General features: G+C 43.9%; 1 protein-coding gene and 1 non-coding gene across 4 annotated transcripts in view; both read left to right on the top strand.

The window, feature by feature from the left end:
- Positions 1 to 2,985: 2,985 nt before the first annotated feature.
- The window catches only part of KYAT3 (kynurenine aminotransferase 3), a 70,650-nt gene continuing 61,025 nt past the window's right edge, over positions 2,986 to 12,610 (top strand). Inside the window, exons 1-3 of one of the 3 annotated variants that reach the window (XM_055340333.1) lie at positions 2,986 to 3,055; positions 4,033 to 4,152; positions 9,937 to 10,036. In XM_055340333.1, the coding sequence (XP_055196308.1) occupies positions 9,938 to 10,036 (99 nt within the window). In that variant the 5' untranslated portion in view covers positions 2,986 to 3,055; positions 4,033 to 4,152; position 9,937. Of the gene's footprint in view, positions 3,056 to 4,032; positions 4,153 to 7,027; positions 7,084 to 9,936; positions 10,037 to 12,610 lie in introns of those variants that run through there. The other 2 variants (XM_055340334.1, XM_055340335.1) reach the window with 2 other exon arrangements.
- LOC129520380 (U4 spliceosomal RNA) lies at positions 7,569 to 7,711 on the top strand. The gene has a single exon (XR_008666600.1). It is a non-coding gene; the product is annotated as a U4 spliceosomal RNA (small nuclear RNA).

Below are 12,610 nucleotides of genomic sequence, written 5' to 3'. Positions count from 1 at the left end.
AGAGGGAGGGAGAAGCAGGCTCCATGCCGGGAGCCCGACGCGGGACTCGATCCCGGGGCTCCAGGATCACGCCCTGGGCCAAAGGCAGGTGCCAAACCACTGAGCCACCCAGGGATCCCCTAGAGTATCTTTTAAAAATGTAATTAAGATTACATTATTCCTCAGCTAAAGGTTTTCCAATGGCTGCTTCAGAATAAAATTTAAACTCCTTTCTGTAGACTACAAAGCTTTGCATGACACAGCTCCTGCCTTCTTCTCCACCCCAATCTGGGAACACTTTCCCTCTGGATTGATACGCTTTTACTACACTGGTCTCCTTTATTCTTTGAACATGCCAGGTTTGTTTCCCTATCAGGGCCTCTACCACTACTGTTTTCTTTTCCAGAATCATTTTCTGCAAGGTTGCCTCTTCATCATTCAATTCAGGATTGAATGTCACCTCAAGGGCAGCCCTGGTGGCTCAGCAGTTTAGTGCCACCTTCAGCCCAGGGTGTGATCCTGGAGACCTGGGATCGACTCCCACGTCAGGCTCCCTGCATGGAGCCTGCTTCTCCCTCTGCCTGTGTCTCTTCCTTTTTCTCTCTCTGTGTCTCTCATGAATAAATAAATAAAATCTTAAAAAAAAAAAGAATGTTACCTCAAAAACAGAATAAAACTAAACAAAAACCCTTTCCGGACCTTTCTATTTAAACCATCTGCTGTCTCCACCCATCTTTGCTTCTATTACAGCACTTATCATCCTCTGAAGTCCCTGTACATAGGAACTCCTCTGTCGTGTGTGTTTCTCCCTCTGTAAGGTTTATGACATACACTTGCTCTGCCTCATTTTCTCAAGTAGCCCCAGCACCTATGTATTCAACTCATATTTGTTAACTGTGAGAAAAAGGAAAGCAGCACCAGGCATTGGGAACTGAACTGGCACTTACTCTTAAGACTTCAGTGTTGTTAGGAACTGGCTGCGGTCTTCCTTTATAGAATATAACAATCTTACAGAACATCAACATGAACCAAAATCACTCTGTGATCATGATGAAGTGAGACAACAGACAAGATCACTTAATAATCTTACCTAAACGCAGATTGGAAAACAAAGTCATTGTGAAAACTACAAAAATACTAAATTTCCTCCTCTCCCATCTAGTAAAATCGTTGCCTCTTTAGCAATTATGGATTTGCCTTGCAATTTTCCTCTGTCCTTCTACATAAAATGTCATATGATACCTCATCTTACAATCACTTCTACTTCCTGACAGCACCCAAAACAGAATGAACCTCCCTTTCCTGGATCCTATCCCCAAATCACGTAATACATGCCCAAATTTTATACTAGGTCATTTCTAACACTGTTATTGAAATGATCCATGGTTCCCCGAGGTGTGTGTTCTCCCTCATTGCAGTGAGTAATACACCCAACTTTCTGGCTACAGGTGGGTTCTTGGTGGTCCAGAAGCCCACCAATATTCTCCAGCAAATATGGGGAATATTGGCAAACTGATGGAGAACACTGACAGCTGAATGGCCTTCACAATAGTTCCTAATCTAGGGGTAGGGACTCTGTAGCACCCAGTAATTTCTCTATTAATCGACTCCTGAACCTCTTTGTACCTAGTCAAAGAGTATTTCTTCAACCAAAGATGATCTTTGCTCCTCCCTCTATGCCTGAATAACAATGCTCCTGCCACTCTCACTTCATCTATCCTCTAGCCTTCTCAAAATAGGACAGGAAGAAAATCTAATTGTGAAAGCTGATTCTTCACACAGACTGCTTTGGTTAGCACTGCCTCCCCCAAAGGACAGGTGGTGTCCTTTTCTCTTTGGCGATTTTTTTCTTCACCTTTAATATGTCATGTGTTTTCTGTTGTGCCCAAGATTGCGAATCCGAGAAACCACCAAGGAGCTGACACCGATGCAAGTACATGAGGGTTTATTGACAAGCTGGATCTTGGGTCCAAGTATACTCCATACAGCAGAGCAGGGGCTTGGACCCCGAGACTAAGAAGCACAGCAGTGTTATAGGGGTCAGTGGCCAATGAGATTGTAACATACGCAGAAAGTTGCACAGTCATGTTGGTCCACATGCAGGTGGCCAATTGAATCACGATTCACCCTATAGTGACCATTTGAACTAGCCTATTATTCTGGTTAGAATTGGCTCGCAGGTTTGGTGGGCAAAAGAGGGGTTTTCATTCCTTGGCTGGTTAAAGGTCAGAGGTCCTGCATTCCTATGTGTGCTGGTTTCTGATAAGGGTGTGCTTAACAGCTAAACTAGGGTGACGGAGTGCCTGAAACAATAGGCAGGTCCTGTGGGGGGTTTTACATGAGATGGTGGGTGTAGCACAGAATGGAGTTAGTCCTGCCCTGCTTGTCCAGGGGTGGGGGATTTTTGTTAGATTCCCTGGGTCCCACATTTTCCTCCTTCAGTGTCACACCCCTACCCTTTCTTCTCAGTTCTCTAATCAAACTGATTTTGTTTTTCTCTTCAGAAATGTAAATTCCTGCTTTTTCCCTCCCCCCATCACAGGCCATGTAGACATGTACAACCCCCTGTCCACGTTCTCTTTAGGCTCGCCCTGTCTCAGGCACCTTCCAACATCACTCTATCTACAACCCCTCCCTGCCCTAAGCGCAGTGCCCCACTTTGCTTTGTCCTATAACCCCCCCCCAACCCAAACCGGGACCCACATCTGCTCAGTGCCCCGGGGCTAGTCTTCACGCCCAACCCCGGCCCCACCCAGGTGCTCTCCCCGCCCCACCCCCTTGCCCTGACCTGCCGCTACCCCACCTACGGCGCGCGGCCCGGGAGCGCCCCCTGCAGGGCGCTGAGCGTGACCCCCTCCCCGGCGGCAGCGCCTTGCCCCGCCCCCCGCCCCCGCCCCCCGCGCACCCGGTCTACCCGCCCCGCCCCCGCGGCCGGCGCCTCAGCCAATCCGCGCTCCGCGTCCGCCCAGGCTCCGCCCCCGCGGCCGAGTCCCACCCTCGCCCCGCCCCCGGCCCCGCCCCCGGCCCCGCCGCGCAGGCAGGCGGGCAGCGCCGAGGCGAGGCTGGTGCGCAGGAGGTGAGTGGGGCGCCGGGTGGGCGCTCGGGGCCGGGGCTCGCGGAGCCTGGCGGAGCCTGGCGGAGCCTGGAGGATCGAGGCCGGGCAGGCGGGAGGCGGCCGGAGGGGGTGCCTGGCCTGGCGGGATCCCCTTGAGGAGCCGGACTCGCGCTCGGGAGCCGGCGGCGTGACCCGGGTCGGGCCTCGGAGGGCCGCGGGGGCGCTGCAGGGCGTCGGCGCTGGAGTTCACCGTCCTCAGGACAGGACAGGAGGTTGGCCTCCCAGGGCGCGGGCCTGCACCCGGGCATCCAAAAAAAAAAGGCTTTGCGCCCGCATTTTACGAGTCTGGCATTTTGGAAACCCCGACTCCGCTTCATCCCTAACCGGGATCCTAATAAAGGAAACGGAGGCTGTTGGGCCGCGTCCGTGAACGTGGAAACTGAGGTGTGCGCGTGCGGCGAGCGGGGCCGCCCCCTCCGCCCTCCGCCCTCCGCCCTCCGCCGTCCGCCGTCCGCGAGGGCGACCCCGAGGCCTGCCCCCCCGCCCCCCAGACGACGTGGGCGGCTGCTCCCTTCCACCGCCGGCGCCCGCGGGGCAGGTGTCCCCTGGAGCTGTGCAGGAAGCTCGTCCCTTCCCCGCAAGCTCGCAGCCGCGTCTCCCCCTGGGCTCGTAGGTGTCCACGAGCCCGCGTTCGCCGAGCGGCCTTCCAGCAGGTCGCGGGCCTGCTCCGTCAGCCCGTGCGGGCCAGAGACGGCTGATTCTTTCCACACTTGCCCCAATGACGTGACTTTGAGGCTTATCATTCCCGCTGTTTCCCGCAGCCAGCACCTGTTCACCTTCTGGATGCCATCTGTTGCACCGGTGAACCTTACAAACATTCTAGAAGCGGACGGGCAGGGAGAGCCTAAAGGAGAAGTAATCTTTGCTCAGACTGTTAACAGCGTGGGCTGTGCGTTAATCAGCGTCAGCCTCTTTTTTTTTTTTTTTTTTTTTTGCAGTCACTCACCTTAACCTTCCTTGAGCTCCCGACCCACTCGAGTCTACTTAAGTGAACAGTATGCTCTGGAGTGAAAATAGCCACAGGAATGGTGCCAGGTCACTAGTTTCACAATTTGGAGGTGAGGTTCCCTTGGACCTCCCCACAGCCTGGTTCGAGACCGGCCTCCTTGTGGAGGACCCACTCCGGGCCTACTGCGGGGAGAGTGGCCACCCCGCCGTGACCCCATCAGTGAAAGAGGCGTGCAATAACCTTCTAAGTGCCTACGTGTGTGTGTGTGTGACTTATTGGGCGGCCAATTCCGGTAAAGCTGTCAGGATGAACATGTGATTCTTTCTTTTAAATGTTAAAGATTTTTATAAAGAAAAAAAAAATCAGATTACCTAAATCTCTTCCTACCTCTCCTCCTGCCTGTGCAAAGTGGTTATATTTAAATTGATCATTTGAGATTAAGGCCAGAGTTTCAAACTTGGTACAATTCATTTTGACTGTTTTGCTTACACTGTAGCTGTGGTTTCTGTGCCCCAACAATTCACCAGCCTTCTCAGCTTCTGCCACACATACCTTCTAGTATCTTCATCTTAAATAGTCTACTCCGATGATAAGAAATAGTTTAATTTTCTGTTGATCATGCATCTGTGGACATGGAACTGACCTTATTTACAATATGCCTTAATCCGGTTTAGCAGATCACCCCGATTCACAGTTGCCTGGTCTTCTTCACAGAGCATTATTTTTAAGGAGAAGCTGGAAAAATACAATGAAAATATTGTTTACAATAAAAAATCATATATGTTTGGGTTTTCTCCCAACTTTTCAATGACATCCAGATTTGTTAATCCATTTTTGTTATTCGTGAATATATGTATGGAGCATTAATTGCATTAGAAAGTACTGGTCAAACGTGCTTATGTAAATTGCAGAAAAAAAAATAGCTTCAGAGATTCGGAATCCGTAAGTCAGCCTACTTAGATATTTTTTGGAGCCTTTTTTTTTTCCACTGATGCCCCCACAGTTCTTCCTGCATTCAGATTGCTTAGTGAGAGAGTAATGAATGAGAAGAAGAGAGTCCAGATGTGGGTATTGAGAAATTCCATCATTTAATGGCAGATTAGAGGAGAGGTAGGAGGGAAATGAGGGATTACGGTATGTCAAAAGCCACGGGAACTTGGTGTTTCTGGGAGGAGACAGGGCTTGACAGGCAGTATCTGCAGAGAGCTCAAGGAAAGTGAGGGAATGCCAGTTCACTGGATTTAACAATATGAAGATCAAAATTGACTTGAGCAAGAGCTGCCTCTGTGGAGTAATTGGTACAAAAGTCAGATTGCACCAGGTTAAAGAGTGTATATTGAGGAAAAGAAGACAACTGATAACATAGCTTTGTAAAAGCTTTGCTTTCAAGAGAAAGTAACAGAGTTTTGATTTGAAGAGGAAATGAGCAACAGGGATGAAAAGGTAGAGTCAAGAGTATTACTTTTTGTTTATGTTTTGTATTTGTTGTTTTTTAACTAGAAGAGATGTGGGCAAGGAAAGCTGTATATACCAGAGAAAGGGGTAATAATCAGTGGAGCCAGGTCGCGGTAGAGCTGGGAGTGAATGAGATCTTAGTCATGAGAGGAAGAATTATCCTTTTGTGGGAGGGTCACTTCCTTTATTGTGATGGGAAGAAACAAAGGATTTGGGGGGTTTGGTGTTTTTGATTTGGGAAAATTGAAATGGTGAATCTGATAGCTTTTGTTTTCTCTGTGATAGGAAGCAAGGTCATCTACTTAGAATTAAGAGCTTTTAGGTTAGAGGAGTGTGGGAAAAATTAAAATAATCATTCTGGACTATGGGAGAGAAGTGTGGCCTATCCTTTGAGGGTTTCCAGCTGGGCCTGAGAATTAAACTGCTATAAGGCAGGTGACAGGAGAAGAGCACACACATTTAAGATAAGTTCTGTGTGACACAGGAGTCCTCATAAGAGAATGAAGACCCAAGGAAGAGGCAGAAACAAATGCTTTTTTAGGAGTTTTATCTCCGGTTTTCAGAAAGAGGATTGCTCCTCTTGCATTTGCTGTTTTCCAAGTGCCTTTAGCCCAAAATAATTCTTATTTTAAAGTGGCATATTTTGTCATCCTTCCCCAGCAAAATATAGTGTAAATGCTGGAGAGTGTTAGGGGTCAATTTGAGATGAATGACCACAAATTTATGGTGAAACCAGACATATCCTATGTGACTTTTCCCCAGCATTCCGCAGCTTGGCAAAGCCAGACACTGTGGAAGAGTTCATCCAGGGCTACAGTGTCACAAACAGGTGAAAGGACAGATAAGATGGATAAGGCATCATCAAGAACATTACCCAAGTGGTAGAACTGGCATCTAAATTGGAAAATAAAGGAAAGGGAAAGCTGATTGGGAAAAGGAGAGGCAGCCTCCTAGTGATCTTGATAATATTGAAGAATAGGATAATTAATTGAAAGGAATGGTAGTTTATGGTCAAGGAGCAGAATGTTTGAATTAGTTATTTTCGAATTAGACCAGATTAAGGTAATGGCCAGGTGCAGGGTTAGGATATGATGGTAGGAAAGTAGGATGGAATGGAGCAAATGAGCAATGGACATGGGGATACCAGCTGTTGAGTCTATCATCTCTGAAGCCATTGAAATTATCTGAGATGATCACCGTACTTTGAGTTGAGAAGAAAACTGTATACCTAATGCCAAAATCTTTAACAATGATAGGAAGATACCAGCAGACCAGGAGATAACATCAGAGAGGCAGATGAGGGAACTAGTAGTCTGGCGGTGGTAAAATGGACAGCAAGAAAGTCTTAGTTAGGTGCAGCGTATGAGAACAAAAGCCAGCACTGAGGAACATAGAAATGGTATCTTCAGGCAACAATTTTGCATTAAAGATTGCATTAAAGCAAGAACACTCTGAGAACATAAAGATATGTTGGCATTTGCTGATTTTGATCCATCTGTTTCAAAAGATACAGTGGAAGGTTTGGAAAGTGGAAAAGAAATGGAAGAACTGGATCACTTGCCAGAGAGTACGTTGTATCATGGAGGTAATATACTGTTGAAGGTAGCTAGAGAGGATGTGGGATTTAGGCTTTGGGATTTCCAGATGAAAACAGGTGGATTTAGTGTTGACTCCCTAAGGAGAATGGGTACTGAGACCTGGTGGCCAGATGGCATGGTTCACGCATGTAGAGAGAAATCCCCCAAGAGCTGCAGTCTAAGATCACACATGATCAGTCATTCACTTACCAGCACCTTCTGACTTTACCTTCAAATCAAGGATTCATGTATTCATCTCTTTTGAAAAATGAAGGAACCAAGGTTCAGCAAGAGTCCATGGATAGCAAACTCTAATATCAGAAAACTGTAATATCAGACTAAGGACTAGAATCTAGGTATCCTGATTCCTAGTGCTGTGTTTTCCCCTAGTTTATCTCAAGAAGATAGAAGAGGTTTTTCTCAATTGTCTACTTGCAAGAAAGCATTTTGCTTATACTTGCGTTAAGTACCTAAGAAATTAGGCTAAATAAATAGCTTTGTGCAGTGGCAGTATCTAGCCAATGAGGTTTATCTGAGGCGCGATTATTGCTAATAGAAATTAGGCTAAATAAATGGGCATTTATTTTCTGGGGGAAAAAACCCCAACTATGTTATCCTAAATCAAATAACTCCAGGATAGTGAATAAAGATTTTTTTATGTTGTAGCTGTGGTATGGTAATATCTCTCCTTAAAACAATCCCTATTGTCTAACCTAGTTAATATTTTATTCCTGAACATAAGAGTTAATGACATAAAAATAAGCATCTTTTGATTCAAGAAAACCTGTCCTTCAACTTGAAAGACTTACAACAGGGGCACCTGGATTGCTTAGTGGTTGAGCGTCTGCCTTTGGCTCAGGTCATGATCTCAGGGTTCTGGGATCGAGTCCTGCATGTCTGCTTTTCCCTCTGCCTAGGTCTCTGCTTCTGTGTGTGTGTGTCTCGTAAATAAAATCTTAAGAAGAAAAAAAAAGACAACATAAGGGTTAATTATTTACTTTACAAACCAATCAGTATTTCGTAAAAGGACTCATAAGTTGCCCATTTACATCATTAATTTATAATGGGATTTTATGTATTCATTCAGTCATTTAATAGTTTTATTTATCAAGTGCCTACTATGTGCCAGAGAATGCAGTGGTAAACTAAAAACACACATGAAGCACTGAATGAGTGAATGAATGAATGACCAACCAAACAACAGAAGTGCTTTGCAGAGAATTTAAATAGACTGATGTGATGTAGAAGGGTTAAGAGGCTGTCATTTTAAGCTGAGATCTTGTTGACAAAGTCAGGATTTTATATTTAACCTTTTTTTTTCAAAAATTTTTTAAATTTTTATTTATTTTTTTTTTATTTTATTTATGATAGTCACACACAGAGAGAGAGAGGCAGAGACACAGGCAGAGGGAGAAGCAGGCTCCATGCACCGGGAGCCTGACGTGGGATTCGATCCTGGGTCTCCAGGATCGCGCCCTGGGCCAAAGGCAGGCGCCAAACCGGTGCGCCACCCAGGGATCCCTTTTTTCAAATTTTTATTTATTTATTCATGAAAGACGCAGAGAAAGAGAGAGAAAGAGAGAGAGAGAGGAAGAGGGAGAAGCAGGCTCCATGCAGAGAGCTCGACATGGGACTTGATCCCGGGACTCCAGAACCACGTCCTGGGCAGAAGGCAGGGGCTAAACCGCTGAGCCAGGAATCCCCTATATTTAACCTTTTAAGAAACTACAAAATATTATTTCTTACCTTTAGAGCTTTCTCTAGTCTAACGTTTCAGTAACTTAAAAAGATTTGTAGCTATCTAGCTTCAGTGGATTCCTTGGAATCCATAGAGTGTGTCTCTTTTTCTAAAGTTTAATTAACTATTAGAGATGGAGGCAGTGCCATCCACTGATACAATATTCTCACAGTAAAACCTTATTAGAAGTTTCTGTGAACTTGAATGTTTTTTAGAAAGCTGAGTTCTTATGCTTGTAAGTAGCAGTGTAATAATGGAATTTCCTATTTCTTTGATAACACTTTTCCTTATAGGTAGAGATGTAATTCAGAATGCATGCCTGTTATGTAACTAGAATCTGTTGAAATAGCTTGCTAGCTCTCTATGGGATTGTTGAGGAAAGTATCATTTGTGAAAATAATCTAAGATTCATTCATATATTCCTTCTATTTGTCAAGGACTTGCTATAGTCCTTTTCAAACAACTTGCTAAATTCTGTTTCTAACCACTTTAATTTACTGTCAAAAATTATGCTGTTTTACCAGTGACTATTTTCCAGAAAATTCTGAAATTTGAGTAGTTCCTAGATTGAAATATTCTGGTTTTTATAGCTCATACAAATGAAACTTTTACTTACTATAATTTTATGCTCTTGACTAAATTAGAGCCTTATTTTTTGAATTTATAATATCCTTACACATCTCTAGTTTAAAAAGAGATGCGTAAATTTTTAGAAAGAGGATTCTATTATAATGATTCTAGTGACAAGAGATTATATATAGAAACAAAACAACTATCAGAAGTTTTTTACTTAAATTTTTTTAATTTTTATTTATTTATTATTATTTATTTATTTATTTATTTATTTATTTATTTATGATAGTCACAGAGAGAGAGAGAGAGAGGCAGAGACACAGGCAGAGGGAGAAGCAGGCTCCATGCACCAGGAGCCCGACGTGGGACTCGATCCTGGGTCTCCAGGATCGCGCCCTGGGCCAAAGGCAGGCGCCAAACCGCTGCGCCACCCAGGGATCCCCAGAAGTTTTTTACTTGTATAAGTTTCTGGTCTATTGGTACCTGTGTCTGATAATGATGTAAGTATCATATATTTTCTTCCTTTTAAAAATTTTCTTTTATTCTGTAGCATGTTTTTGGCCCAGAGGAGACTCTGCTCTCTTGAGAGTAGAGCAAAATTCCTGAAGACAATTTATTCTTCAAAAATCCTTGGACTCCCTACTTCTGCTGTAAGTATTACTTAATCACACATATAGATAAATACTGTACATATCTTGTGGTGTCAAAAAAAGATACAATTTTTCAGCTACTTTGTAAGCATTTTATTGGAATGAGTATTTCTATGATACATAAACCAGAGGCATCATTTGTCATTGCAGGAACTGACGTTCCCTGAGCTACTGCTTGCTTGTGTATGTATCAGACACCGTGCCAGGCATTGCCTATTCATTTCTCTTTTTATCTTTACAAAACTCTTAAGTTATGAATTGTTATATTCCTGTTCTACAGGTGAGACGGTGGAGGCTTAGATAGATGTAGGAACTTGCCCAAGGTTACAGCTTTTAAGTGGCATAACCAAAATACCACACTCACTCCTGTCCAGCTCTGGCACTCTCAAGGGCATGCCTTGTCTACTGGAAATAGGATATTATAATGACTATAAGGGCTGGCCTCATGACTTCCAGGTTATAGAAAATATGGCAGATTGAGGAACAGGTTCTGTGAAATCATGGGAAAGCAAACAAGTCCAAAACGTGGGTCATAACCACAGAATAGATAACCCAGTTTCTTCAACATGTCAGGGCATGGGAGAAAAGTGGAAGGGGGGATTTCAGAAGGACTACTCCAGGTTGAAAAGAGGCTTGAAAATTTCATCCACCAAATACAACATATGAACCTTGTTTAGAAACTTATATATATATATATATATATATATATATATTTTAAACATTTTATTTATTTATTCATGAGAGACACACACAGAGAGAGGCAGAGACACAGGCAGAGGGAGAAGCAGGCTCCATGCAAGGAGCCCCATATGGGACTTGATCCCAGGTCTCCAGGATCACACCCTGGGCTGAAGGCGGTGCTAAACCGCAGAACCACCTGGCCTGGCCCTTGTTTAGAGACTTGATACAATAAACTGAAACTGTAAAAAAGATATATATTAAAAAAAATTTTTTATAGAGAGCACATATACTTGAGCAGGGAGGAGGGAGCATAAGCAGGGAGGAGGGACAGAGGGGGCCAAGGAGAGAGGGGGTGGAGCCGACTCCCTGCTGAGCACAGAGCCCTGAGCAGAAATCAAGAGTCAGATGTTTAACCAACTGAGCCACCCAAGTGACCCTGTAAAAAAGATATTTTTGAAGGAATCAGAAAAATATGAATATGGATTGGGTACCAGGTGATACTGTTAATAAAACAAAATCCAACTGAGAACATTTGAAGATCTAGCTGTTTATTAAATGACTCATGAACAGGGCACCCATCCCACTCAGGATGCAGAGAAGAGCTCCAAGGAGTTGTACAGAATGGAAGGTTTTTGTAGAAGGACGGTGAAGAAAGAAAGTAATTAGCAAAGGAGAGTAATTAATTCCAGGCCAGGTAACTTTTCCCTAGCAGGAAAATCAAGGGGTCTTATGCAGATTACCTCATTTTTCTTTGGGGGGTGGGAGGGCCCACGTGGTAGATTCTTTGACACTAATTGAAAAATTCCTGACTGACTGGTTAGACTACATTTCTGAATACCTAATACATTAGGTATTAATCCCCAGTTTGGGAACTTGGTCTAAGTGACATCACTTTGGGCTTGTGATTTTGTTTTGAACAATTCTCTTGCTCTCCAAGTAACTGAGAGATGTGATCAACATTTAAGACATTAACACCATTCTCAGCTACTATTCTTAAGCTCACAGGTTTTATTTTTCCTTTTTGTGGTACCTATTGGTCATGATATTCCTGCTTAACCTCTTGATATTCACAGGTCACAACTTTCAGTTGACACTTGTTAAGTTGGTTACTTCATTCCTTAGATGGCCCATTCATTTGCTTGGTGGTTAGTGGCCACAAACATGCATTTAAAGCTTTTGAGAGAATATAATACATCAGGGGGATTATTATGATTACTATAAGGAGGATAATTAATTGCCAGTGTTTGGTATGCACTTTGGAGCCATGGTCCCAGGACCCAAACTAATCAAAATCAAGTAAGTTAAAGTCAAAGAAAGACCCCATGGAAGGAGTCATTTTTTCTGTGATTTTATGTAATTTAGTTTCAACTTCCAGATTTGCTAATCCAGGCACAGCAGGTGGCGTTGGCTTGAACACAGACACTTCCTTGTTCAGCTAAAAGAGAATCAAGAGCTGTTCTATTATCAAGGACAACTTTTGCTAGAGAGGCTCAAGATCTTTGTTGGGCAACTATCCCATTAGCAACAGATTGTGCATTATCTTCAAACGTGAGGGAGAGGTTTCTGATCACATCTTGTTTTCATGAACTCCTGACCAGAAAAGCATGGCCCTGCCAAAAGAAGCAAATCCTGAATCATGGATGCCTCCTAGTAGGTCTTTTTTATCTCGGTGGTATAGATTCAATGAGATGTTTTAGTTTGCTTATGAAAAGTTATCAGTACAATTAGATGGCTTAAGAATCATTGCCCAGCTGTGTGCCAACTAGGCATTCTTAGGCCCAAGGAGAATGATAACTGCCACAAAAACACACAACTGTTCCCTTTAGGTGCTGCTATTAATGAATTCATTCACAGGCGCTATTGCATTCACCCTCTCAAGCCTGGAGTCAGTTA

The sequence above is a fragment of the Nyctereutes procyonoides genome, unplaced genomic scaffold, assembly GCF_905146905.1.
Source record: "Nyctereutes procyonoides isolate TBG_1078 unplaced genomic scaffold, NYPRO_anot_genome, whole genome shotgun sequence".
Taxonomy (NCBI): Eukaryota; Metazoa; Chordata; class Mammalia; order Carnivora; family Canidae; genus Nyctereutes; species Nyctereutes procyonoides.
Note: the sequence above shows the minus strand (reverse complement) of the source record. Positions and strands in the feature narration are given on the sequence as shown.